A 26,330-nucleotide genomic window follows, 5' to 3' on the forward strand; every position below is an offset into this window, starting at 1 on the left:
TGTTGTAGCAGCAATGATGTTAAAGGAGGAGGTGTGAGTCCTGCACATGTGGCAGCTTTGTGACTTAAAGATGTGATTTGTTTTTGAGAATTTAAAAAATTAATTGGTCGAGTGAAAGAAAATGGAAGGATGAAAGGTGTTTACTGCTGTTGAAGCTTTACACACATCATGACTTTACTGTTTTTGTTCACTTTCTCGCGGTTAAAGTTCCTCCGGCTTGTTGTGATTTGCATTTTTAGCGCTTCACCTCACAGGAGTCTCCACCAGCCAGCAAGCTTAGCTCCAGGTACTTGACGGCAAGCCACTGGCCGCATTGTTGGCTGTACCTGTTCAACTCCTCATTAACACAAATATCAAATTAAATGGCTGCCATGTTATTGGTTGGTGCATTCGGGCATGTACGCGTGGGGAAGAGAGGTGAATGTGGAATGGCGTGAGATGGGCTGTTCTGATTATTTTTAAAGAAATTGCTGATCTGCTTTGGAGAGGCTACGTGGGTAAATCAGAGTCCAAAATGGAGAAAATGTCCAGAGTGCAGCAGAGTACTTGTTGATGTCAGAGGAGCTGGCCTGTTCAAGCTGACAGGAATGCAACAGTGACCTCAAATGACCACCAGATACAACCGAGTGCAGCCTGGAAACAAATGCACGCATGCATCTCTCCCATCAGGAAACGAGTCACAGCCCAAAGACTGAAGAAAAGCAGTCCTCAGGTACGTCTCTGTCCACACGTCATCAAACTGGTTTCTCATGACTGAGTTCACTGTACTCGAGGCCTCCACCGTGTGACGCCATCGTATTCATATGGACCAAAATCTCAGGAGTGTATCCAGTACCTTTGTACCACGAAGAGCCGAAGCAGCACTGAAGGAGGGTTGAATCCAGTACGAGTAAGGTGTGACCACGAAAGTATATTTATCAGGTAACTGTATTTTAAACTCCTTTAAATGTCACCAAGTCCTCAATGACCCACGCGGTGTTCGTATTTTTAGTTTGGTTTAATGTTTCTCACTGTATGAGACTTCACCTGAAAGGCAAAATCTTCTGCTCTATTAAAATGTGCCTGCTCAGGTGGGCGACTGCTGCACATTCAACGTGGACTCATTTAAAACACAAGCCCTTTAAAACCTATAGTTTGTATTTAGGCTGAAGAATATTAAAGATGCCAAACAAACAAGGGCACAAAGACGCTGTGTGTGTGTAGCAAACATGACTTTATTAGAAAGTCCAGGCTGTTCTCTCTGAGCGTGTCAAAGAAGTACAGAAGAAACACTGACGATGATGATGATGATGAGCGACTCCCACCTTCCACCATTCGGTCTAAGATGGACTAATATATTTCAAAGGTTAAATAATCACTTCAGCCTCAAAGCTCCTTCACACACAGGGGACCGATCCAGGCTGAACAAAGAAACATGTTGAACATTCAAACCACAGATAACAAAACTCAGGCTGGTTCACAACACGATGAAACAAATGCAGGACAGCCGGACGGAGCTGGGCACGCGAGCAGGTGGGTTAATCACGCAGGAAGTCAGATTTCTGCTCAGTAATGGTCTGCACCGAGAGAAGAGCCAAGCAGGAATCTGTAAACCCAGGTTTAACACAGAAAGAGCAGCTGTGCTTAAATGTTTCAAGCTCGAGTAGGAAACCTGATTTCAGTGTCACTCATGAGGATTCGTGGCGTGAGCGTTAGGATGAAGAGCGAGAAAGTCAGAATTGGTCGATTTAGGCAACAAACTGTTCTGAGAGGTGAGCAGGTTCATCATAGTCGGGCTTCCTCTGCTGCTGGATCATCGAAACCTCAAAGCCTGACAGAGACGATGGGTTTCAAGCCTGATAACAAAGTTCGATACAGGCTTTCGTCTTTACAAAGCTGTAACTTTACAGAAAAGATGAATATCTCTAATTTCCCTTCCTGCTGATCTGGCGATCCAGTGTCACTCCTGCCTTTATTAAGATTTCCATGACTGACGATGAGAATCCTAAAGGCTGCATTATGTGAACTGAATTATCGTACGTTTAAATTTACTTGGATAGATGATTTTATATTTAAAGCACAAAGCCTAACTTTGTAGAGATTTTTAGTATAACACGGAAACCTCATTTGATTTCAAGATTAGTCTGCAATGCTGCTCCTTTCCTTTGTATTTAAGGAACTCAAACAGCTCTTTTGGATGCTGCTCACATCCCTCTGGGTCACTCAGAAGCCCTCTGAAGAGAAGCCAGCTGACTATTCGACTTCAGCTCTTACTGGTGTCCAGTAAACCTCACACTGCTTCCTGTCCATGAATCTTGCATGCACTGAGCTGCAGAAAAACCAGGCGCAGCAGGAGGTTTTTTCTTTTTGTTTCAGTGTTTAAAGGACAAACCTGGGTCAACAGATTTTACACCTGCAGTAAACCCAACCCGGTAACAAAGTCAGGAAACCGGCCTCATGCGGAGGCACAATAAGGAGGTAGTGGAGCACATTATGTGAGCATGCATGGAGGCTTTGGAGGAAGGCATCGCTGGGGTGGAGGAGCACTGAGGAGAGGCTGGATTTGGCGTTCGGTGGTGCAGACTCGTCCTGTGACTTGTTCGTCCATCCCTGAAGAGCAGCTCAGTAGAAGAAATACACTGAGGACAGCAAACACAGATATTTGTCTCTGAGTGATATTTAAAAGTAAAAAGAAGCTTTTATAACCCTTAGAGTGCAACAGACTGTAAAATCCTCCTAGGACGTCTCCTGGTGCAGCTCTGGATCATCTTCTGCTTGTCTGCTTTTTTTAGGCTGCTCTGATTGCTCTGTACTTTCAAACATCAACTTCTGCATCAAACTGCTCTGATTTTACACGAGGATCTGCAGCTCTGAGTGCAGACAGCAGTCAGTGATGGGTGCAGCTACCGGCTCTGAAAGTAAAGTAAAGTAAAATTTGCTAGCCTTTGAAAAACCTAATCGGCAGAGTGTGTCTGCAAACTTTCCTTAAAATGGGTTTTAATGTTTCTGCAGAAGAAGCAGAACAGGGCTTCCAGGAAGCTGAACCTCCATACTGAAAATGCTCCACAGGTGCACATAAGGAGGCCAAGAAACCACATGCAAAAATAAGAGAAGGCTTTATTTTACTCACAGAAAATGACGCCAACAAATATAACACCTACAATGGCCATGATGATCATCATCTGGAAGAAAGACAAAACAAACAGAGCCATCAGAAACAAAAGATGAACTTAAGAAGATGAAACAGCCATTTAATTCCACCGAGACAATAAATCACTCCATCGTCTGCTGCTTATCAGCCTCCAACCCCCTCCTCCAGCTCCTCAGAGGGGATACTGAGGTGTTCCCGGGTCAGCAGAGACATCATCTCTCCAGCTTGTCTTCAGTCTGCTCGGGGTCTCTTCTAACCCAGACATGTGTCCACCAAACCTGGCTTGTTTGTTGAGAAGCGCTGGCTCCTGTTTGAGCGCTTTCCGGAGCACTGTGGTCCTAGCTAGAAATAATCTTTCACTTTAATTTTAAGTAGAAACAGTGCACAAGTAGAAGTTACAATTAATTATAGCCTCAGTTTATTTACCTGCAAATATACATTTTAAGGTCCTTAATATACATTACTGTGTTTAAAATAGGTATAAACCTTCTCATATTACGTTTCAGCTTTCAACAAAATGTGAAGAAACCACAGCAATGACTTCATGTGAACATCTGTGGACTGTGCTGAAGAGAAATCAGCTCAACTTCAACTGGCCAAACACCGCCCCCTGGTGGTGAAGGTCATTATTAAAATTTGCAGAAGGTAATTGCAAAAGAGAGCGATTATTCTTTTACTTATTCTCGGTCATGTATTCAGTCTCAGCGGTACAAACAATCCCAGTAAGCCTAAAGTGTTGTTTCAGCTCTTGATCTGATGGTCTTCATATGATAATCTGAGACACACAGTTGTTGCTGTGTTGCTGTTCAAACCTTTAGTTTAAAGGGAGCAGTCAATCAGGAGAACGATGGTGTAAGCTGAGGGTGGCCTTAAACGCTCTTTTTTGTAATTATTCCCCCAAATTTGTTGAATTAGTTCAGTGAGAACTGGATTTTACAGCTGGGCGATGATCTGTCTGTAGCTGCGAGGTGGTCCCATATGTTTCTTCCTTTCTTCTCAAAGTCTGAATTTTCTTTCTATTTCTGTATAACAAGATGGACTAATTGCATTTCCCTTGATGCTAAACAAGCTGTTTCTGCACTCTTGTGTGAGTCTGAGATAGAGATTCATATAACTTTGATAATACTGAGTCATTCTTTGTTGAGCTAGTGCTTGTTTCTCTTTGAAATGTGTGGTTTCATTTTAAAAGGTACTTTTTAAAAGTTAACTTTGGACTAAGAAGTTCACCGCCAGGGGGCAGCATTTATAGATTTTAGATGTGCACTGCTGTTCTTTTAACTTTGGACTTTTCTTTGTCACCCATGTCCTTTCCCAGGCTGTCGTTTGAAATAGAATGCATTTTTTAATTATTTCCATCATTAAATAAAGACATTGTCCTTGTGGCACTGCCTGTCCATACTTCAACTTCAGCTGATATCTCGTTGACTTTTTTATTTTTTAAAGCTTCAGTAAGTTTTTTGGGAGGTTTTGAACTTATTTTAAATACAAGAAATTACAATAACTGCCATTAAAGGAACCTTTTGAAGTTTGCAAGCAGAGGCCAAGAATAAAAATAAAAAGAGTTTAAATGAGCCGAGTAGGCGTGGCCAACTAGAAATATAAAGCAGACGACGCCCTGCAGATTTTAATATATGTCATGTTGCACAGTGTGCGTGTGTGTTGATCTAAATTCCCCATAAATAAAATCCACATGATGACATTAGAGTGAAACAGGCAGGAAATCACCTCTGATGGGGGGAGGGCGAGAGAGATTAACAAGAACAAGAGGTTTAGAGAGAGAGAGAGCGATTGGTGGTGACTGTGTGTGTTTGAAATGTGTGTGTGTATTCAGAGCTGTTCAGTGTTTACATATAAAGAAAGAAAATCTCCTAACTGTCATTGAAAAAGCTAAAAGAAAATGTTTTTGTGTGTTTTTAGAGCATTTTGTTTGGGTCTATTTTCAGCGGCGTATGAATCCACATTTGTTCTCTGCCCACTGTGAGAGCAGGAGTGTGTTTATGGTGACAGTGTGGGTCATTAAAGCAGAATAAAATGCATCACATATGATTGTTCGGATGTATCCATGTACAAACGTGTGTGTGTGTGTGTGTGTGTGTGTGTGTGTGTGTGTGTGTGTGTGTGTGTTGGATAGGAGGAGTTACGTCACACATCACAGCTGGCTTTTTAATCCCTGACTGTCACTCTAATCCAGATTGAGATTTTCCTCTTCCTCTCTCTGATTTGCTGTCAGTCAAACAGTCTCTCCTCCTCTCCTCTAATGTAATCCTCTTCCTCCTCAGGCTATCCAGCGATTGGACGGTCTGAACTGTACAGAGGGGAGGCGGGGCTTGATGGACTGACGCTGAGATAAAAAAAGACCTGGCATCTGAGGCTGGATGGATGAAGAGGAGATGCTGTGAGGTAGTGATGGATAAGTTAAATGCACTTAATCGGTACATTAAACTGAAACTGTTCGTGCAGCTTCATTTCTACCTGTTATGATCACAGATTAACATGAAAACAACACATTGATTATGTAAAGATAATTTCAAAGTTTTCTGAAATCTTTTCCACAACAAGGGATGTAACCTGTTTAAACACCTGTTACCACAAATATCTAATCGGCAGCAGCTGAATGCATTGAAGCATGTAGACGTGTAAAATGATCCACAGGGATTTTCCTGCACAAGCATCTCTAGAGTTTAAGAATGACATGAAACAGAGAATATCCAGCGAGCAGTAATGGTTGCTGATGATGTCATAAATCAGGGGAGCATTGCCAGACTGCTTTGAGCTGATAGCAAGCCAGCGGTAACTTAATAACTGCTCATTCCAACTAAAGTATGCAGAAGAGCATCTCTCCACCACAGCCTGTCTGACCATAGTCGCTGACCATGCCAATCCTTTTATGGCCACAGTACATCCATATTCTGCTTCCAGCAAGATAGCACACCTCATGCCACGAACTAAAATGATCTCAAGCTGATTTCTTGAACATGACAGTGAGCTCAGTGTATTTGAACAGCCTCCGCAGTCACCGGATCTCAATCCAACAGAGCACCTTGGGGACCAGGAGATTTGCATCATAGATGTGCAGCTGACAAATCTGCAGCGCTTGCGTGAAAATGTGGAGCTAAATCTCTGAGGTAAGTTTCCAGCACTTCGCTGAATAAATGCCACAAAGTATTAAAGCAGTTCTGAAAGCAAAAGGGGTCCAGCCCATCTACAGGTGCACCTAATGTTCTGCAATCTTGATTTGTAACTCTATATATTTACTTCAGCTGTGTTGTGATCATTATTTCAGTAATGTTATGTTTAGAGTTTGATGCGTGAAGATCTATAAAAAAAAACAAAAAAACACTTTAATGGTGGTTTCTACTCAGAAATCCGAGGCCACACTGTCTGCTGCAAGAAACCAACCGGAGGGGAGGATGTGGGGTGATGGGAAGGAAACGTGGAAAAATCTCCTTGTGTCACACCCACCTTGCAATTTTTCCACCAGTACTTGTTCTTGAGTTTGGCAGCGCTGCTCTCGAACTGCGAGGCTCCGGCCTGCAGGGCATCGGCGCGGTCGTCCAGCTCCGACAGCTTCTGATCTCTCTCCAGGACTTTGTCCACATTCACACGCATGATGTCCACCACCTGAGGGATGAAAACACCCATCAGCATCTCTGATACGTTTTCCATTTGCTCGTAGTGAGCTGCAGTCCTCACCTCGTCCACCTGTGCCTGTGTCTGCTGGAGTCGTCTGTTGCTCGTCAGGTTTGGGGCCTGAGCTGGAGGACCCCCCTCACCTTCCGGGGCCCCGGGAGCTCCTGGAGTCCCTGCTGCATCTGGAGTCGACCTGCAGGGAAAATGTGAGTTTTGTAACAAGAATTCAGTCAAAAATGACTCATTTATCCCAGCAGTAGAATACAGTTAGAGGTAGGCATCTAGGCTTTGAGCGCATAACTTCAGGCTTATGTGCAATATATATAAAGATGGAGTGGTGACTAAACATCCCTGTGGCGTCCAGAGGTGGATGTATGGGTTGTGGGGGCACTGAGAGAGCAGACAGTGATGCAGGGCAACAGCAGCACTGACATGTCAGAGGGGAAAAACAGCTTGAAGGCCATTTAAAGAATGCTGCTTAAAGGCACTGCAGCTCCTTGACTTTTCAAAGCCGACTGCTGCCTTGACTTTTGAAATACTGTATATAAACAGATAGTGTGTATGTAGGTCAGATCTATAGCTAAAGGTTCTACGTGGATCTCTCTAGAAAATAACATGTTTTAGCTGCAAAAGTTTACTTAAAGCTCAAAAAGCATTTAGGAACTAAGAACTCAACAATAGGAAGGAAACTGTCATGTAGCAAAGTGTCTATGTGTATGCAAAGGCAGCAGAAGAGACTTTATTAAGAAGAAGAAGTGATTTCACCACCAACATACTTGTTGATTCCTTCTTTTTCTTTCAGTTTAACAAAAAGTAGCAGCTGGAAATACATAGGAGGAAACACGGTGCTGAATGGACCAATCAGGGTTGTTCTGTGGTGTAGAACAATGATATGAGGTGTAGTTAGAGTTCCAGAAAGGTTTCAGGTTTAAAACAGCAAAACTTTTCATTCTTGTGCAGCTCCAAATCTCAAATGTTAAATCAGAAATCAGACGCATGGCTGCACAAGAGCATGAAAGACATTCAGTTTTCTACACTGATGAAATATTTCTGACTAAATAGTCTGATTTCCTTTGGTGCCGCCCCTCTAAACGCCCCTGTGTGAAGGAACTGCACATATAGTAATGATAATAATAATAATGAGATGAACTTGGTTTAAAATGGCCAAAAATTTGTTTTAAGAAAGAAAAAAGAAAAACAACAGATTTAAAGGGTGTGCAGCACTCTTGATTTTCTCCTTTTTACTTTTGATCCTTGCTCATCGGCCGAGGCAGCAGTGAAGCTGTGACAGTCGAGAGCTGCAAGGTTTTCATGGAGCGCCAGCCTCGATGAGCACAGCTGATGAATGAATCAGGATCGTGATTGCAGGTTTGGGAGGAGCACAGCAGTCTTCAGTTTGGCTCAGACAATAAATACAATATAATTAATAAATATAATAAACCTTTGTGTGCTACTAATATTATGTTTTAAACTCTGAAGTAAGATCTCAGATGATTTTCACAGAGTGAAGCTTGTAATTTGTTAGACCTTAAAAGCAGGAACGCTGCCTGAATTCTAAACACAAACTCTAATTCAGTAATAGAAACATGACTCATCAAAGTTTGGCCTCCGTCCACAAAATCAGAGTCTCAGAGGATGAAACAGCCTCAGCAGCTCAGAAGAGGTAAAGGACAAATTAAAAGAATAAAAAATAAACAGTTTATACACACACACACACACACACACACACACACACACACACACACACACACACACACAGTGTTACTGCCAGCAGGCTTGTTTTCCACCCGCAAAATGGAGAAAGATTAGTGCAGCAGCAGCAGCAGGAGTCTGACTGACTGATGGAGATCAACATGCACTAAGTAATCACTCCCCTCCCCCCGCGGGACAAAACACACCAAAAACATTCCCACAGTGGGTTCTCTTCACTCTAAAAACTCCCAGGTGTTTGTAGCTTCGTGTGATATGTTTAAGTCTTTGTTTCTCTCTCTCTCTCTCTCTCTCTCTCTGTGTGTGTGTGTGTGTGTGTGTGTGTGTGTGTGTGTGTGTGTGTGAGTGACAGGAAATTAAAGCATCACAGCTCAGCCGATCACACTGTTTGATGATAGTTTTGTAGGTGAGTCACCCGGTGAGTCACGGTCGTACTTCTGCAGTCTCAGCACTGACATTTCCAGACAAGTTTCACTTTTGATCCATAAATTTAGAGATAAAAATTGATTTTAAAAATTAAATTAATAAGAAAAAAGGAGTTTGAATTGTGCTGTAGCTGTACCCACCACGGAATTTAATGAGGAATCTCTTTAGTCTGTTAACTACACTTTGTTTTTTGTTTTTTTAAAGCAGACATGGATTGAAAGATTTTAGAGGTTTTAAAAAGCCTGAAATAAATAAAAATGAGTCGGAGTACTCACATCTGAGCTGGAGGATGATGGAGATGATCTGACAGAGGGTGAGGCTGGACCTAAACCGAGGAGGAGGACTTCTGTTCTCTGTCTGATGTCTTCATTCACTTTTTCTCTTAAAACACGTAGAAAAACTACAACTGAAGCAGCTGCGCACAGACCGAAAAAACCTTTCGCGTCAGACACAAGTCCCGCCCCTATGCGCGCACACGCACGCATGCCCGCTTCCTCTGTCTCTCAGTTAATCCCAACACAAACCTGACATCATGGGTTACGTTTGAGCATTTGAAACATGCATTTCTGGATTTTTATTATTGTTATTATTTTAATTTGACTTTTTCAGGAGTAAATTTAAACGCCACATCATCAGCCTGCGGTCCATCAGCTCCACCTCAGCCACTCCAACAAATCCTAATTCATGTTTTTTCAGTAAAAACTCGGGACTGAACGTGACTCTGAATAACAGACTTTGTGTGGTGGCAATAAATACTATAAAATACCTGATATTTCATGTTTGATCAGGCTGGGAAGATTCTAAGAACATTTTTTCTCGTGCATAAAAAAATTATTTGTGTGTGTAAATTACAGCTTATTTCATATATTTAAAAATTTCTTTAAAAATTTCTTTCTCTTTCTCTCTTTATGTTACAATAATTATTTTTTTGTTATTTTGTGACTTTTTTCATAAGCCCACAACTTTTTCTTATGAATTTTTGACTTTGAGTTTTTTTTTAAATTAATACACGTTATTGTTATTTTTCCTGGATTTCTTCTTCTTTGTACTTTTTGAAGTTGCCACATCCTCTTCCCAGATTTTTTTTTTACCACAATTTTAGCCTTTCTCATGTTGTTTTTCCCTCATGAGTTTGTGTTGACAAAATTTAAGCATTTTGTAAATAGTTTTTCCATAACTCATTTGCATGTCACCACAGATTGGAGCGGTGTTAGGTTCCTTCTACACTGACTGAAACACAGTTATGTTCCCTTTGTACAAATATATTTGAAGAATTAAATGTTTTACAGAATTCAAGCTGTGTGCAAAACAGTAAAGTTTTCATGTCTGTGGTATGTTAGCTGAAGGTAGCGTGGGTTGTCACCTGACCAATACTGAGCAAAGTGAGGTGAAAATCAAACGCCCCTCCGTTAATCAGACGTACAGGTGGGGTAACTGTTTCCTGCTGCTTCTGTTTGGTTTGACTGCAGCGAGGTATCCGGTGTTTTCTGTCCTCGGCGTCTTTATGTGAGTATTTAAATGTCTTTTTCTGCTTTTCCTTTTACTCACACTGTGCGGCATAACTGCGCTCTTTTTCTGGATTTTCCGATTTTTTTTTCCACATTTTTCTAAAGTCGAAAATGTTGGGTTTAGATTTTAAGGTGGCTGTTTTTTTGTCACTCTTCAGCAAAATTGCGTGATTTCTTAACTTTAAAATGGTTCATTTTTACCTTCATCTCCACTGGTTTCTGTGCTTTTCCCCCCTGGACTTTGTGCACACTGCACAGCATTGTAGTGCATAGAGTGCATAGCTATTAGAATAATTTCCACTTGATTGATTTCTTTTTTGAATGGAAAAGTTCTGCAATGGCAAACACCAAGAAAAAGAGCAAGTCATGAGTGGATCCTGCTTTTGAACTTTGGGCTTGTAAAGACAAACTGCGATGTCTCTGAAGGAGTGAAACGTCTAATCTGAATACAAAGCATTTATTTTTTAAGCGTGTGCTTCTCTATACACATTTCAGACTAACAGTACAACTGATTAGTGTTTAATTTGAATACATGTAATTTCAGCCCAGTTAATCCACTGAGATCAGACACTGAGATCAGACTTGTGTAAGCAAATTATATCAAAAGCAGTCCTCTCATCCAAAACGCTTCTTCAGATCTAAAACCTGAAGGAGAAACCAGGTATTTTCTGGTGAGGTTGTGACCTTGGACATCCGCACAGCTGCTGTCATCGTGTAGATCAGGGTGTCAGGATGTGACTTTCATCTGTAAAAGGCTCTGTGGATGATGATAGCAGGTGTTGTAGCCCACCTCCTCTGTTCACTAACACGAACAGCCAGAAAAAACACCAAATGTTGCACAGCGGATAATAAAGTGACGACAAAACTTCCTCTAAATGGAAGAACAAACGGCGTGAAAGACAAAGATAACTTGGAAAAGTTTCGTACTGAGAGTCGATCAGAACAAAAGAGGAAGTTTAAAAAAATTCTCGAGCTTTTTGAATTGATGAAGTTTTTTTATATGAATATGTAAAGTTTGTTTGTGTAGAAGTTTATTAAAACAAAACCTTTCATTGATGAGTGAACAGAGTAGCTACATGGGAACAAAACCAAAGAATTATGTTTCTTCAAAGTATTTTATTCTGCTCATCTTTTCATTTCATCAAACATACATACAGCTCTGTGCACCACAAACTCAAACCTGAACCCCTGACAGCTCAAACACTCCGTTCATAGGTTTTCCTACAAATGGCTTCATCCTTCAGCTCGATTATTTGCTTTTTCTTTTTCATCAGAGTCACACTTTCATTCCTGTGTTTCCTGAAATGTTTAAATTCACGTTTCTCTCTCCACAGATTCCACTTACATTCAGATAATATAGATATGAAGCACTCGGCTAACGGAGCGTCTGCACTGTTTCCTATGGTGAGTGATAGCTTTGCTTTGAACGATAGCAGTTTGTTGCTTTGTTTTCTCATCATTAAAGGAACAAAATGACTCTTTGCCCATTTCTCTCCCTGCACTGAGATCACATAAAAGAACAAAGATTTTAAATTGGATGTTTTTGATGTGCTCAGTGAAGAAAACTGGAGGTCAGGCTGTTCCTTTAATGGGTCTGTTTTTTCTCTGGTGAATATGGCCGGTTACTTAACAAGCAGACATTCAAGTAATCAAAGATGTGATGACATTTGAAGGAGTGAAAACATTCAAAGCATCAGCAAAGACCGAAGCACGCTCATATTTAAAGTCGTGATGAGGACTCTTTTCCTGCAGCATCCTGTACACGTTTGTTTCTTTTTGCTTTGAATCACATCTGGAGGCCTTTTTGCTCGACTTTTCTTACTTTACACCGATGCAGGCTTTATTGCTGAGACACTAACATTAGGTCTGATTTAGCTGAGAGCAACAGCAAGGCCACAAAAACCCACAAAAATAAAGTAAAAAATATGAATCGTTTCAGCCAAATTTACACCATGAAGCTTCCAGCAGCAGTACAACTTCAGCATTGGTATGTACATTAATTACAGTGTTTGTCCTTTACAAACTGTACACAGATAAACAAATAAACCAGAGTGACTGATCCTCATGTATGTCCCACCTAATGTGGCATCTTCATCTTTAAGACAAAATACCTCCCGATCCCAGAAAATCAAAGGCAAAAATAACATTTGTATTACACCTATTATTGCCTTGTTAATTAACAGTATTAAGAATAAATAACATAAAAAAAAAAGGGAGTGTTACCTAAAGTGTAAGATTAAAGGGGGCCTTTTTCAATCATTTCCAGCTCTGTATTTGTTATTCTTGGGCTATGTCAGAGTAGCTCTGCATAATTCAGTTGATAATAATCCTTATTTGTCTCTTGTAGCTCCTCCCCCTATTAGCCAACCGTCTTCTGATTGGCTGCCCCTCATAAAAAGACATACAAGTTAAACTGTGAACTGTGTGATAGGCTTCTGTAGGAGATATCAGGATATCCTCTCTCTATGACATCATACAGATCCACGAGTAGAAAAAAAAACTGTCAGTCTAAACTTTAGTCCTGCGGGGATTACGTGGACCAGGGGCGGAGCGTGGGGGTGGCTTACGGGGCTTAAGCCCGGGTTGTTTTGTCAGAAGCCCGGGGTATTTTGGAGTGTAATTTTTTCATAGTTAGATGCCTGGCTGACAACTGTATAAAACAAAAAGTACACACAATATTCGAAGCACATAGTGCACACTGTGGGAATTTACGACTGTGCGTGAATCCCCCCCTGATATTGGTATGATCCAAGCTCAGGCACTAAGCGACTGAGCGAGGGGGCGGGGCAGCTGCTGCCCGTGAGTGCGCTGTTGGAGAGACGGAGCCAGCCATACTAAGGAGAGCTTAAGTTTGACCAGGTACCAAAGCAAATCATTCGTACTGTACAAATAATGTAAATATGACGGTGCATCACGAAAGATTGATATGAAACTGATCACTTGACCAATATTACGTTACTTGCTCTTCAAGTGAATCAACAAATGGCAAAATGAAAAGCCGAACAAATGCTATTTTTTTTAGAGTCTTAGCTTACGTGTGTTTATTTCATATTTTCAGTTCTTACCCTCCCCGACTAAATCGGTTTCAGTTATGTACTGAAACATAAGAATGGACATTAGAGGCTTCTTTCAAAGAAAAAACTCAGGTAAATGTTATTTTATATATTATGCTTTGTATGTTGTTCAGTATATTTCTATGCAAAACAAGAGGGATTTCAGTACACAGCAGGATATTCACATTTGTAACCAGATATTTACATACACTTTAGGGAGAAAACATAAAACATTTTTACTGTACAACATCAATTTAGAGTAAATTTTTGTTTTAGATAAATATTGAAATATATTTTGAATTAAATTTCAGAATAAAGAGAGACAGAGCTATTTTTATCACTTTCATCAAATTTAGGAGTACATGTACACTAAATTTATTGTTAATTAATAAGAAAACTCCAGACGATTCCATTCTGAGCTGAAGAAGCTTCTGATAGGTTAGTAGAGTCCATGTGAGTAAATTGCTGGCACAGCTGTGGATGCATATAAGGCAAAACACAGAGCCTGTTTCTTTGACATGGGAAAATCAAGAGATATCAACCAAAACACCAGGAACAGAACTGTGGAGCTCCATAAGTGTGGCTCAAGTTTGAATACAATTTGGTGCCATTTGCAATTAAGAAATACAGACAGTTTCTCTCTTTACTCTTAAAGTTAACAAATATGTTTTTATATTTATCAATCTAAAAAAAATAAACATTTAGTCTGATTTGATGTTACAATTAAAAAAGTGTTTTTATCTGAAGAGTAAATATCTGGTTTCAACTGTATATTTGATGATTGTCAGCACAAAGAGGGAGAGAGAGGAGAACGAGGACAGAACAGATGAACAAGAGCAGGTGAGACACACATGTTAGTCAAATGGTTGTTTACCAAAAGTATCACCGTATCATAGGTCCTCATGTATCTCGTACCTAGTGTTTCTTTTTAGGTTTGTTATTTTTCAAATTCTGTATTTATTAAGTTCTGCAGGCTTGTTTGCACAACAAGGCTGAATAATTATATAAACTTTTCTCAATCTAAATAGTGTACTTTGGTAGAATTAAAAAAATAAGTGTAGTGCAGGTCTATGAAGATTTTTAGTGCTATCATCTAGTTCTGATTCTGGTTCTGTCTTGGTTAAGTCCTCAGTAGTCCTGATTTTGAACTGTTGTAGTCCTGTTTTTAATTCTGGATCAGTTCTGGGTCTGGTTGAATTGGGGTTTAGTCCTCGTGTCTTGATGCAGCCCTGACCTTGTTCTGCCTTGCTGCTTAATTAAAAAACTAGTTTAAGGTGTCCTGCACATGTGATATATATTTTATATATATATATTTTTCCCTATATGAAGTCATTCTTTTTTCTTTTTTCCAAAAAAAAAAAAAAAAAAAAAATCCCACATGCATACTACTCTTTGGGCTAAGCCCCGGGTGTTTCAAATGTCTGGCTCCGCCTCTGACGTGGACGCCCTGATTTAAAAACATGTTTCATGTGAGCATTTGTTTAGGTCCATTTTAACATTATCCTAAAAATACTGAACTAATTCCAGATAGAATCTTAACACAGACACCAAAATACGTGGAAATGTACATTTTGCCACATTATTTAACTTAAAAAATATTTCTTCAAGACCGAGGTTTAAAAATGGCATTTCCACAATAAATCAGTTTAACTGTGATTTAACCTGGTTTTTAAAAACAGTATTACTGTCATAGTATAAGAGTTTACCTTTTAGCATCACATCATCTGTAGAAAATGTGAGAAATCTAAATGGCATTTACTGTCAAACCGATCCTGTTTGCACCGTTTTGATGTTTTCAAACTGAGATGGATCTGGAGGCGAGAGAGAGGTCTGAAACCACAACTGTACAAAAGCTTACAAAACCCCCAAATTATCTATATTACTACATGTATATCACTACACAGTATCAAAATCTGTTCAAATATCACGGCTGATGTTACGCCGAGAGGAAAATGAAGTATTTTAACTCCAAACTGTAGTAAGGATCAGTTTTTACAGACAAACCAGGAGCAGAGCTTTTAATAAACTTCAAATTCAAGAAGAAGTACATATCAATAAACTTATGTAAGATTTCTGTAAGGTAAATATTGTGAAGGTTAAACCTTCAAAATGCCCCCACACCAAAAAATGTCCTGGAAATCGGTTTAAGGCGAGCTGGTCTTTCACTGGATTTTTGTCTTGACTACAGTTAGAAAGAATCAAATTAAACGTGAGCTTTAACATTTTGAAGCTGCTGCTAATGTCAGTGTAATATAAAACCACTGCACTTTAATATGGAGCTGGAACAGTGAGCTGTGCAAACTGCTTTCTTTCTGCATTACAGCCTGTATGTGCGTCCTTTTAATCCTGCAGCGTTAGAGACATTTTACAAACAACGGTTTTGGTGAGCTCGGTGTGCAAATACAATAATGTAGCTCACAGGCATCTCATCTTTTCTTTAAAGTGCGGTAAAGTTTTGACCTCCAGATGTGCGGTTACAGCTGGTAACCATGTGAGGGCAGCACTCGCACACTCTATTACTATTGCTGCTTTTTTAATTAAAATGACTTCATATACTATAACTAATATTGCAAAGAAACTACAGGTTCATCAGTAAGGAGAAGCTCTTCTTCCTCAAAGCAGTAAAAACCTCCATGCTTGGCTCTGAATCTCCGGCTGCCATGTTGGCCTGACTTTACGATCAGTAAAAATCACACTGGAGACTTAAAATGTGACAGAAATCACAGAGACATGATTTTAGATGTGTGGAAGCTCTGCATTGTTCTTCCTCAGAGGAAGCGTGTATTAGGGTTTCCTCCAGGTCAGAGGTGGGATGGCGGCGTTGACGCCGCAGCAGGAGTCGCTGATCTCCGAGTCGGCGGGGAGCGCCGGCTTCTTCCTGTCCTTCTCCTCGCTGTCAGAGTCATCCACCGTCAGCGAGATGAGCGAGGTGGACTTCCTGTGATGAGGATATGAAGTTAATGCAGGTAAATTACAAAAAGCTGCACCTGCGACACCTTTTCACCCTGCCCTCCCTGTGACCCTTGGTAGATATTTTTTGTGCGTTTCCTTGTCAGCTCATCAAAAACCCAACCTGACCGTCGCAGGTTTGCCCGAGCAAACCTTACCAGCACAATTTCAGGATGAAGGTAGAGACCAGGTCCTTCAAGCCAATTGGTATTATTGCTCTCTGAATATAAACCCTCAGGAGTGGAGCTGAATCAAACACAATGACAGATTATTGAGTTCCTTGAAAATATTTTGATATCTCATCCCAGGACAGCAGATTAACAGGCCTGTAGAAACCATAGTTTTGCAGGAAGAGGGCTGATATTTACTTACAGCTTCTCATAAACACAGTACATAATATTCTTTAAATCATCGTGAAGGCGTCACAGATTTCAAAGCTTAAATATATGAGGGGAAAAAAGTTCAAGACACGCTTAGTTCCCAGTTTATTAGCAGCACAATGCTAAAAAGACTGCAGTGCAATACCAACATCCTCCCTAAATACAGTGGGGCAAAAAAGTATTTAGTCAGCCACCGATTGTGCAAGTTCCCCCACTTAAAATGATGACAGAGGTCAGTAATTTGCACCAGAGGTACACTTCAACTGTGAGAGACAGAATGTGGAAAAAAAAAATCCATGAATTCACATGGTAGGATTTGTAAAGAATTTATTCGTAAATCAGGGTGGAAAATAAGTATTTGGTCAATAACAAAAATACAACTCAATACTTTGTAACATAACCTTTGTTGGCAATAACAGAGGTCAAACGTTTACTATAGGTCTTTACCAGGTTTGCACACACAGTAGCTGGTATTTTGGCCCATTCCTCCATGCAGATCTTCTCGAGAGCAGTGATGTTTTGGGACTTTCAACTCCCGCCACAGATTTTCTATGGGGTTGAGGTCTGGAGACTGGCTAGGCCACTCCAGGACTTTCAAATGCTTCTTACGGAGCCACTCCTTTGTTGCCCGGGCGGTGTGTTTTGGATCATTGTCATGTTGGAAGACCCAGCCTCGTTTCATCTTCAAAGTTCTCACTGATGGAAGGAGGTTTTGGCTCAAAATCTCACGATACATGGCCCCATTCATTCTGTCCTTAACACGGATCAGTCGTCCTGTCCCCTTGGCAGAAAAACAGCCCCATAGCATGATGTTTCCACCCCCATGCTTCACAGTAGGTATGGTGTTCTTGGGATGCAACTCAGTATTCTTCTTCCTCCAAACACGACGAGTTGAGTTTATACCAAAAAGTTCTACTTTGGTTTCATCTGACCACATGACATTCTCCCAATCCTCTGCTGTATCATCCATGTGCTCTCTGGCAAACTTCAGACGGGCCTGGACATGCACTGGCTTCAGCAGCGGAACACGTCTGGCACTGCGGGATTTGATTCCCTGCCGTTGTAGTGTGTTACTGATGGTGACCTTTGTTACTTTGGTCCCAGCTCTCTGCAGGTCATTCACCAGGTCCCCCCGTGTGGTTCTGGGATCTTTGCTCACCGTTCTCATGATCATTTTGACCCCACAGGATGAGATCTTGCGTGGAGCCCCAGATCGAGGGAGATTATCAGTGGTCTTGTATGTCTTCCATTTTCTGATGATTGTTCCCACAGTTGATTTTTTCACACCAAGCTGCTTGCCTATTGTAGATTCACTCTTCCCAGTCTGGTGCAGGTCTACAATACTTTTCCTGGTGTCCTTCGAAAGCTCTTTGGTCTTGGCCATGGCGGAGTTTGGAGTCTGACTGTTTGAGGCTGTGGACAGGTGTCTTTTATACAGATGATGAGTTCAAACAGGTGCCATTCATACAGGTAACGAGTAGGGGACAGAAAAGCTTCTTACAGAAGACGTTACAGGTCTGTGAGAGCCAGAGATTTTCCTAGTTTGAGGTGACCAAATACTTATTTTCCACCCTGATTTACAAATAAATTCTTTACAAATCCTACCATGTGGATTCATGGATTTTTTTTTTCACATTCTGTCTCTCACAGTTGAAGTGTACCTCTGGTGCAAATTACTGACCTCTGTCATCATTTTAAGTGGGGGAACTTGCACAATCGGTGGCTGACCAAATACTGTGTCTGGTATTGCTGCTGTCCAACCAGAGGTCAGCATCTGTCATTTCTATGGATACGTTCCAAACGTAGCACCAATCTCCTAATCTCTTTTTTTGCCCTTGATAGAAACACCAAAGAAAGGTGGGAAAGGGAATTTATGACTTTGGAAAAGAGAAGATCGGTGTGCTGAGAATCTGAACTAGCTCACACTAACACCATGACACTACCCAGATCTTTGTTCAGCATGAGCTCTAGCCTGGTGTTTTGCACAGGTCATGTAAACAAGCACGACCAGTGAATCTAATAGAGTGTGTGTGTGTGTGTGTGTGTGTGTGTGTTACCTGTCTCCACTCTGTGTGATGAGCCTCCTGCAGGTCTCCATCTGGACATCCAGGCCTCTCTTCATTGAACACATCTCCATGTACTCGTGCAGGTGGCGGTTCATGTCGCTCTTCGCTGTGGCCAGTTCCAGCTGATGACGCACAGAGAGGCAGAAATGCTGACATTCCCACTGCTGTTTCATGACTGCTGCTAACTTTAAGGGGATCTTATTCTGTCTTTTCTTAAGTTTTAGTTGTGGTTATTTTAGCTTTTGGACAGTGAGGGGGAGACACATGCAGGCGATGTGTGGCAGGTCCCTGCAGCAGGGACAATTATAGGTATGAGAGTTGCCTCCAGCTCACTGTCCTTCTTCCCTTATTTAACACGTCCAACAGCACCTGACCTTCTCACCTCGATCTGGTCGATGGTCTCCTGGTATTCCTTCTCTCTGGATTTGAACAGAGACTCCGTGTCTTTGATCACTTCCTCAATGGACTCCTCCTGCAGAGAAAAAAGAAAAACGAAAAAGTCCAAGTTTGCTTCAGGTTTGACATTTTTCAGGGTCAAAGTCCAAATGTGAAAACTAGTCAACAGTCTCAATATATAAAGGAGTAGAAGATAATAGAAATAATAATAATAATATAAAATAATAAATATTGTTTTTCTGTGTGAAACTTTGACAAACGGCTTCTAGGTGCAATACTGCCACCCTGTGGCACTAGCAGGTCATTACACATTACAAAGATCATTACAAAGATAAATAAACCTTTTCTTTCAGAACTTAATGACTATTTCAAAATCAATACTGTCCCTGCAGGAACCCCAAAACATTAAGCACACAGCTGTTCATGGCTGAGCCTCCTGTGAGTGCTCAGCCAGACGTGTTTCCCTCTTTGAGATTTAACTGCATTAGATTAGTTCTGCTTCTAATAATCAGCCAGTCACAGCGTGAAGGCTGAGCACTCTTTAGAACCACTGCTGTGCATTATTTTAATTATAATTAAGATTGAAATCACCAACAAATATATTTGAGTCAATATTGAAACAAAAAAGCAAACTGAATTTATTAGCTTCTATTAGCTGTGACCATCAGATCCTTAAAGGAGAGGTCAGAGGTCACACTTACAATCTTTACACACTACTTTCTAATGTATAAGTGGACAGTAAATGCTACACGTGTAAGAATAATTTCTTTTTGTCCATTTTCAATCAATAAATCAATGAGTTGACCTTGAAGAGCTTGAAGGACGTAAGCCAGATTTGAATGGATTTTTAACATGACCCTCCTCTGGACACCGAAGTTTTATTGAATCCACCTACAGCTTTTTGAGCTCTCATGTTTACAGACAGAATGACACTCAAAAAAGAACCTCATTGACTAATAAAAAGAATAATAAAAATAATAAAAATAATAAAGGGATAATAAAAGAACTAGAAAGCGAAAATTTCGGAAGAAATTTTAAGTGTGCCTATGCCGCCGCTAATCAGTGTAGTTTGCCATTCAAACGGATACCGAGAGCAAAACTCAGCAGAGCAGCCATTCTCCACCATCAACTATGGTAAAACCAAACACCGCTCGCGCCTCACAGATGACAGCTTACAGTTTTGTGTAAAGATGAGGTGACTTCGTACAGCCCCGATTTGCAGACGCTGTGCACAGAGGTTCATAAGCAGATCCGACAATGTTTGCATGAACACGCTTTGAAGCATTGGGTTATGGACCACTTTTCACACATAGTTGCTGTACCCAAAAAAGCCGGCTGTAGCTTTTCATCTCACAGCCCGACACATACAAAAAAAAAAAAAAACCGAGAGAGCACAGACTTTACGCCTGAGAGGCGTGATTGCAGATGCCGCTGAGGTGGGTCCACCTCCCCTGCAGCGGCACTGCAGACCACGGCCTGCCACACACACATCAAACACGTAAAATAAATATTTATGCACTTTTCATTCACTTTTTGTTTTTTGTTATTTTTACACAGTGTTCTGAATGATTAACAATGGTCTACAGCCAATCTTGTGTATTATTATACAAACTTTGGTTGTAAGATTCAGATAACTATTTAATAAAAGCTAAATATTTTATATGAGAGCAAGAAAGAAAAGTATATCTTTGTGTCCCCCTTTCCCTGTTAATGCCCTACCTGGCCCCCTGGCAAAAGCTTTGCTAGATCCGCCCCTGCACAGTTACCAGCTGTCAGCTACACAAAAAAAGGATCCTGGTGTTATTTGTCTCTCAGAAACAGTTCATAACTTCCCACACAGTACAGTTATTGTAACTGTCAGCACAACGAAAATAAACCACACCTAAACTCTGTTTATATCTGACCCAAATAGAGTGCAGTTCATAACTTCTTACCTGAAATTCAGCCTCACGCTCCGACCGGCAGCCGCCTGCTTCTCCTGCTTTCGGTTTCCCTTATCCACGATTGAGCTCCGCGTTAGCCACCACCGGTCGATCCGCGGCCGCCTCGCATGTTTCTTTCCCCGCATACGAGGGGAAAGAGACATACACCGGTGGCTAGCTGCCCTCTGTTGTAGCTCCGCGTCAGCCACCACCTCACGCTCCTGCCTTCGGTTTCCCTTATCCACGACTGAGCTCCGCGTTAGCCACCACCAAACAACTCAGTTATTTTTCCCACATCGACCAGCATCTGGACAACCACCTTTCACTGTTTATACCGTTACTAAAACGAATAAATGAATTATCGGCCCATATAAACGAAAAATAAGTCCAGCTGAAAAACAGTCTCTTGGTGAGCGATCGGGTGGTGAAACGAGTGTCAGCCACCTCACTGAAAGCCAAGCCCGGGTGCTTTTGAGCGAAGCAGCGCTAGCCGCGCTAGCTAGCCGGCTAGCAGCAACATCGTGAGAAAACTGTTGCTAATATGGGATGTTTTGACAAAACGAGCAGATATTTGACGTTTACACACCTACATTCTCACCTGAAAATATCTTAAAAGTTTATTTTGTGACCTAGAAACACAAATAAGAGGAATATATTAAACGAAATGGTGGCCGCCATTGTTTGACTCGGTAGAGGCGTGCTATGAATTGTGGGATATGGAGTGTTCCACCAAGCATACACCCTTGCGGTTACCGTAACTATTCAATGGTTCGCGCAACCTTAAAAATTCCAATGGTTCCTGAAAGCAGCGACGCTGTGCGCGCCGTTGATATTGTCGTCATTACGGTAATCCAAATACGGGTAGACAGGCCGTACCACTCCCGACATACCACTAGAGAGAGCCAACACACCACAAATGAAGTTTGAAATCTGTTTCTATGGGGCCAAAAGTTGAATCTTTCTCATGGGCCTAGAAATGGGCCAAAATTTGCACTAAAATCTAAATATTTAAAAAACTATAACAGTCATAAACACCAAAAGTCATAGCATACTAGTCCAGACCCAGCCGCACAAAAGGAAAAAGGAAAATAATAATAATAATAAATCCGACGAATAGTAATAAGTGTGCCTTTTGGCATAGGCACACTTAATAAATACACTGAATTAAAGAGGATTCATTGAATTAAATGTGTGAAGATGAGCTCTGCAGCTCTGTTTAGTTTCCTTGTTTCCTAACTAAGCGGGTCATTAACCTTGTTTAGTTTATCTGGTTAAAAGCAGCTTACAGGTCAGCAGGATGGACTCTGACGCGGCTGCAGACTAAAAACAGCTCGTCCACCAGGTCAGGTCATCCAAGTGGGACAAAATAACACTGCTGCTGACAGGAAACACCGAACACCTTCTGTTAGACAGCATGATGCTGCAGTGTCTTTAATCCATAATCCAACTTTTCAGGATGCTACTGCTCATATTTTATAAAAAATGTTTTATTTTTAGATAAATTCTAACACACACAGACAGCTGGATAGCATAGTAGTAGTATGACTACATGCCTTGGGAGCGGGAGTTACAAGTCTAATTCCCACCTGAGGCATCTGTATCCAGTAAGGGTCCCCCCATGCTAAGCAAGCCTACTGCAGAGAGATAACTATGAAGTCATAATGGATCAACAAGGTCCGCATCAGGTGTTGAGGAACCAGGGCACCCTGATGAGAACTGAGCTGTAGGTGCTTTTATGGCTAGAGACTAGAGATGGCACGATACCACTTTTTTATGTCCGATACCGATACCGATATCATAAATTTGGATATCTGCCGATACCGATATGAATCCGATATAGTGTTTTTTAATCAACAAAACTGTTTTTTAAAATATCTTGCTGCATTTTGTATAAGTTCATACTCAAGTTTAAAACAACAACTACACTAAAGCTATTCTGTTATACCTGTATACAAAAAAAATATTTCATAGTTCAGCAATACTGATCAATCTAATAAACTTAAACCTACACCATCCTCCCTATTCTGGTATTTTAAAGAGTACTTAGCGTAAATATTAAGCAACCTAACTAATAGGGTTCCAACTCCCAGCAACAACAAAAATAAATAAATAAAAAATAGGGAACCACCCCTCACGCTCCACCTCATGATGCTTAATCGACGTAATCAACCTTAATTTGATGCAGTGTGAAAAAAAATGCACAGAAATCAATTATTTTTCAAGAAATATTAAATAGATTCAACATCTTTCTTCAACAAAATTGCAGACTGCACAGATGGTACCTTCCCAAAGTAAAAAGTACTATAGCTTACTAGGGTATATATATTAGACTTAATAGTCACTATATACAGTAATTGACTTCTATTCATTTTACATCAGATTAAAACTTTGGGTGTCAGATAATTATTTATTAAAAGCTCGACATTTTAAATGAGAATAAGAAAGAAAAGTCTGTCTTTGTGCCCCCTTTTCCCTGTTCATGCCCTATCGGCCCCCCTGGCTAAACTTTGCTAGATCCGCCCCTGCACAGTTACAGCCATCAGCTACATAGAAAAAGATCCTGGTGTAGAAAGTAATATTAAATAAATTCTAACAACAGCTTATCAAGCTTAAACGTGCTGCTGTTGTTCAGCCGCTGGTTTCCTCTTTCTGGTGCAAAGTGGACCAAAAACAAACAAGAGAGACGGAGTCGCGACAGAAAAGCCGATCAGCTGATCAGTTTCACGATTGAAGTAGCAGCCGGAGAGCGAGAGGCAGTCGCTTGTTAAGCTTAACGTGGGAATGCTTTACAAACATTCAGAGATGGACTTACACACTTGCTTTACTTCTCTCGGGATAACTTTGTCGGAGATGAAATGCCAGGTTGCTAGCGAAGCTCCAAATGCTATCCAGACCACCGACAGGTCCCGCATGCCACAGCTGCTCTATCACGTGATGCATACTGCTCCGACTGCTAACGTTCTGAGGTGAGTTACGGCGTGTTGCAAGTTTTGTGAGGTGCTTTCGTGATATTTAATGGATCGGATTACATTTTTTATTTTTCTCCGATATCCGATCCAGTAATTTAGGTCAGTATCGGACCGATACCGATACGTAATATCGGATCGGTCCATCTCTACTAGAGACTACAACACACATGTTACGGCAAGGGGTCAGGGGGAGATATCATCACCCCCACCCCACCCGAGATTGGGTCCCTGATGGAAGAAGGATTGTTTAGTGTGTGAAGCTTGAAAGCTGGATCCTCCAGTAGCCGGTGACCAAGACTACATGAAGTACCCTCAGAAGCTCTACTAGATGATGTGAATGCAGCACTACAGACGATACCTGCCGAGACTAACCACCATCAGCATGGAGAGGGAGACTGGAGATGCTACCAGGCAGGGCGTATATGGAATGCCATAACCAAGTGGCTGGCATAGTATACAGAAACATCTGTGCTGAGTATGGGTTGAAAGTACTGAAGTCAAAATGCGAGACACCCCAGGGTGGTGGAGAATGACTGAGCTAAGATCCTGTGGGACTTCCAGATACAGACGGACAAAATGGTGGTGGCTAACCAACCGGACATAGTGGTGGTGGAGAAGCAGAAGATACACGGCCATACTGATAGCGAATGACAGCAACATCAAAACCAAGGAACACGAGAAGCTAGAAAAGTACCAAGGGCTCAGAGAAGATGTGGAGGGGAAGGTCCCAGTGGTAACTGGTGCACTAAATGCAGTGCAGCTAGGTGAGTGGCTCCAGCAGATCCCAGGAACTACATCTGAGATCTCTGTCTAGAAGAGCGCAATCCTAGGAACAGCTAAGATACTGCAGCAGGACCTCCAGGCCTCTGGTAGAGCACCCGAGCTTGAAGGATAGACCGCCCGCAGCACACACGTTTGCTGCAGTGTTTCAACACTTCCAGGTTTAACTCTTTTATATGGAAAAGCATGAAATGTGCAGATGTTTTCTCATTTAAGCTAAATACTATCAGATACACAACATGTATTATATCCCGTATTACATACAGTATTATCACACTGTGCTTGGTTGTCTGTCAAGGGTAGAAAGCAAGGAGCATTTAATCAAGTTAAATCCTGTCAATGCCCGTGTGTGTGTGTGTGCGTACCTCTCCTTGTGGTTCCACTCCTAGTGTGTATCCTGGAAAATCTTCCCACAGGAGAAGAGTTTCTTCAGTTTCCTCCCAGGCCAGACTGTCACAGTCATCCTCAAACTCACACTCCCTCCTACACACACACACACACACACACACACACACACACACACACACACACACACAAGCTGTTTAAGCATCATTTCTGAAAGTTTCAGACGTTAAATAAAGAACAAAAAACACCTACAGCTGGTTCAGCATCTTCTGCATCTGCTCATTAATCTGATTGGCCGACGTGCTGCATGAATCCTCGCTTTTGGCCCCACCTCCCTCGCTCTCCGACACGCTGAGCTCGTCTCCGTCCCCGCCCTTCAATGACTGCCCGCTGTGTTTTCTGACCCGGCGGCTCAAAGTGGAGGGCGGCGTGGGCACCTGCTGCGTGGAGACGGGTTGGTTTGAAAGTTGCAGCAGACTGTGGTTCAGGACATTTTGTGGCTGTGGATCTACCTGGAAGATGTGATTCATGTCCTCGCAGTTCCTCTGCTGGGCAACGTCACAGAGGCGGGCGGTGATGTCAATCCGGCGGCAGATATCCATGTCCACCTTCATGGCCTTTTCCTGGATTTTAGTGTCCAGATCTGACAGGTTCTGACCCAAAGACAGAAAAGTTTTCATTTTAGTCATATTTCCTCTTGTTCTGGTAAATAAACACAAAGCTAACAATATCATGTTTTTTCTGTGTATTTTTTCTCTGTCTATAAAAGGGAAAAAAGAGCATTTCACCATTTAAAAAAAAAACCTTTGTCAGGATATGGACCAATCGAGCTTATGTGCACAGTCCCAGGCCGACACATGTAATTAGATGTAATTAATGCCTAAAAACTAAATGGATGAAGTTGTGACTCATTTCTTTTTATAAAGCTGTAGCAGACTCACGTTGCTGACGAGTCCTTTGAAGAGAACGAGCTCCTCTTTCAGCCGCTTCACCCTCAGAGCCAGCTCGTCCTGACACACCTCGCTCTCCTGCAGGTCCTACGAACACAAACATCTGTGGGTCAGAT

At 41.5% G+C, this 26,330-nt stretch overlaps 2 protein-coding genes across 6 annotated transcripts in view; both read right to left on the reverse strand.

Annotated features, from left to right (window-relative positions):
* Positions 1 to 1,194: 1,194 nt before the first annotated feature.
* On the reverse strand, positions 1,195 to 9,365 carry LOC146548618 (vesicle-associated membrane protein 3-like). The gene is made up of 5 exons (XM_085261427.1): positions 9,172 to 9,365; positions 6,824 to 6,953; positions 6,593 to 6,751; positions 3,110 to 3,161; positions 1,195 to 2,618 (listed from the first exon to the last, which is right to left on the reverse strand). Coding segments are annotated over exons 1-5 (360 nt in total). The 5' UTR covers positions 9,174 to 9,365; the 3' UTR covers positions 1,195 to 2,601.
* Positions 9,366 to 11,500: 2,135 nt separating this feature from the next.
* The window catches only part of iffo1a (intermediate filament family orphan 1a), a 29,096-nt gene continuing 14,266 nt past the window's right edge, over positions 11,501 to 26,330 (reverse strand). For 2 of the 5 annotated variants that reach the window (XM_085261421.1, XM_085261422.1), the window contains exons 4-9: positions 26,206 to 26,301; positions 25,517 to 25,917; positions 25,285 to 25,402; positions 19,235 to 19,324; positions 18,844 to 18,974; positions 11,501 to 16,395 (exon numbers count right to left, since the gene is read on the reverse strand). In XM_085261421.1, coding sequence (XP_085117547.1) covers positions 16,242 to 16,395; positions 18,844 to 18,974; positions 19,235 to 19,324; positions 25,285 to 25,402; positions 25,517 to 25,917; positions 26,206 to 26,301 — 990 coding nt within the window. In that variant the 3' untranslated portion in view covers positions 11,501 to 16,241. Of the gene's footprint in view, positions 16,396 to 18,843; positions 18,975 to 19,231; positions 19,325 to 21,182; positions 25,403 to 25,516; positions 25,918 to 26,205; positions 26,302 to 26,330 lie in introns of those variants that run through there. The other 3 variants (XM_085261424.1, XM_085261423.1, XR_014890329.1) reach the window with 3 other exon arrangements.

This window comes from Mchenga conophoros, linkage group LG22 (assembly GCF_057382185.1).
Source record: "Mchenga conophoros isolate Kocher_MC1m ecotype Shallow Benthic linkage group LG22, M_conophoros_male_GT1.1, whole genome shotgun sequence".
Lineage (NCBI taxonomy): Eukaryota > Metazoa > Chordata > Actinopteri > Cichliformes > Cichlidae > Mchenga > Mchenga conophoros.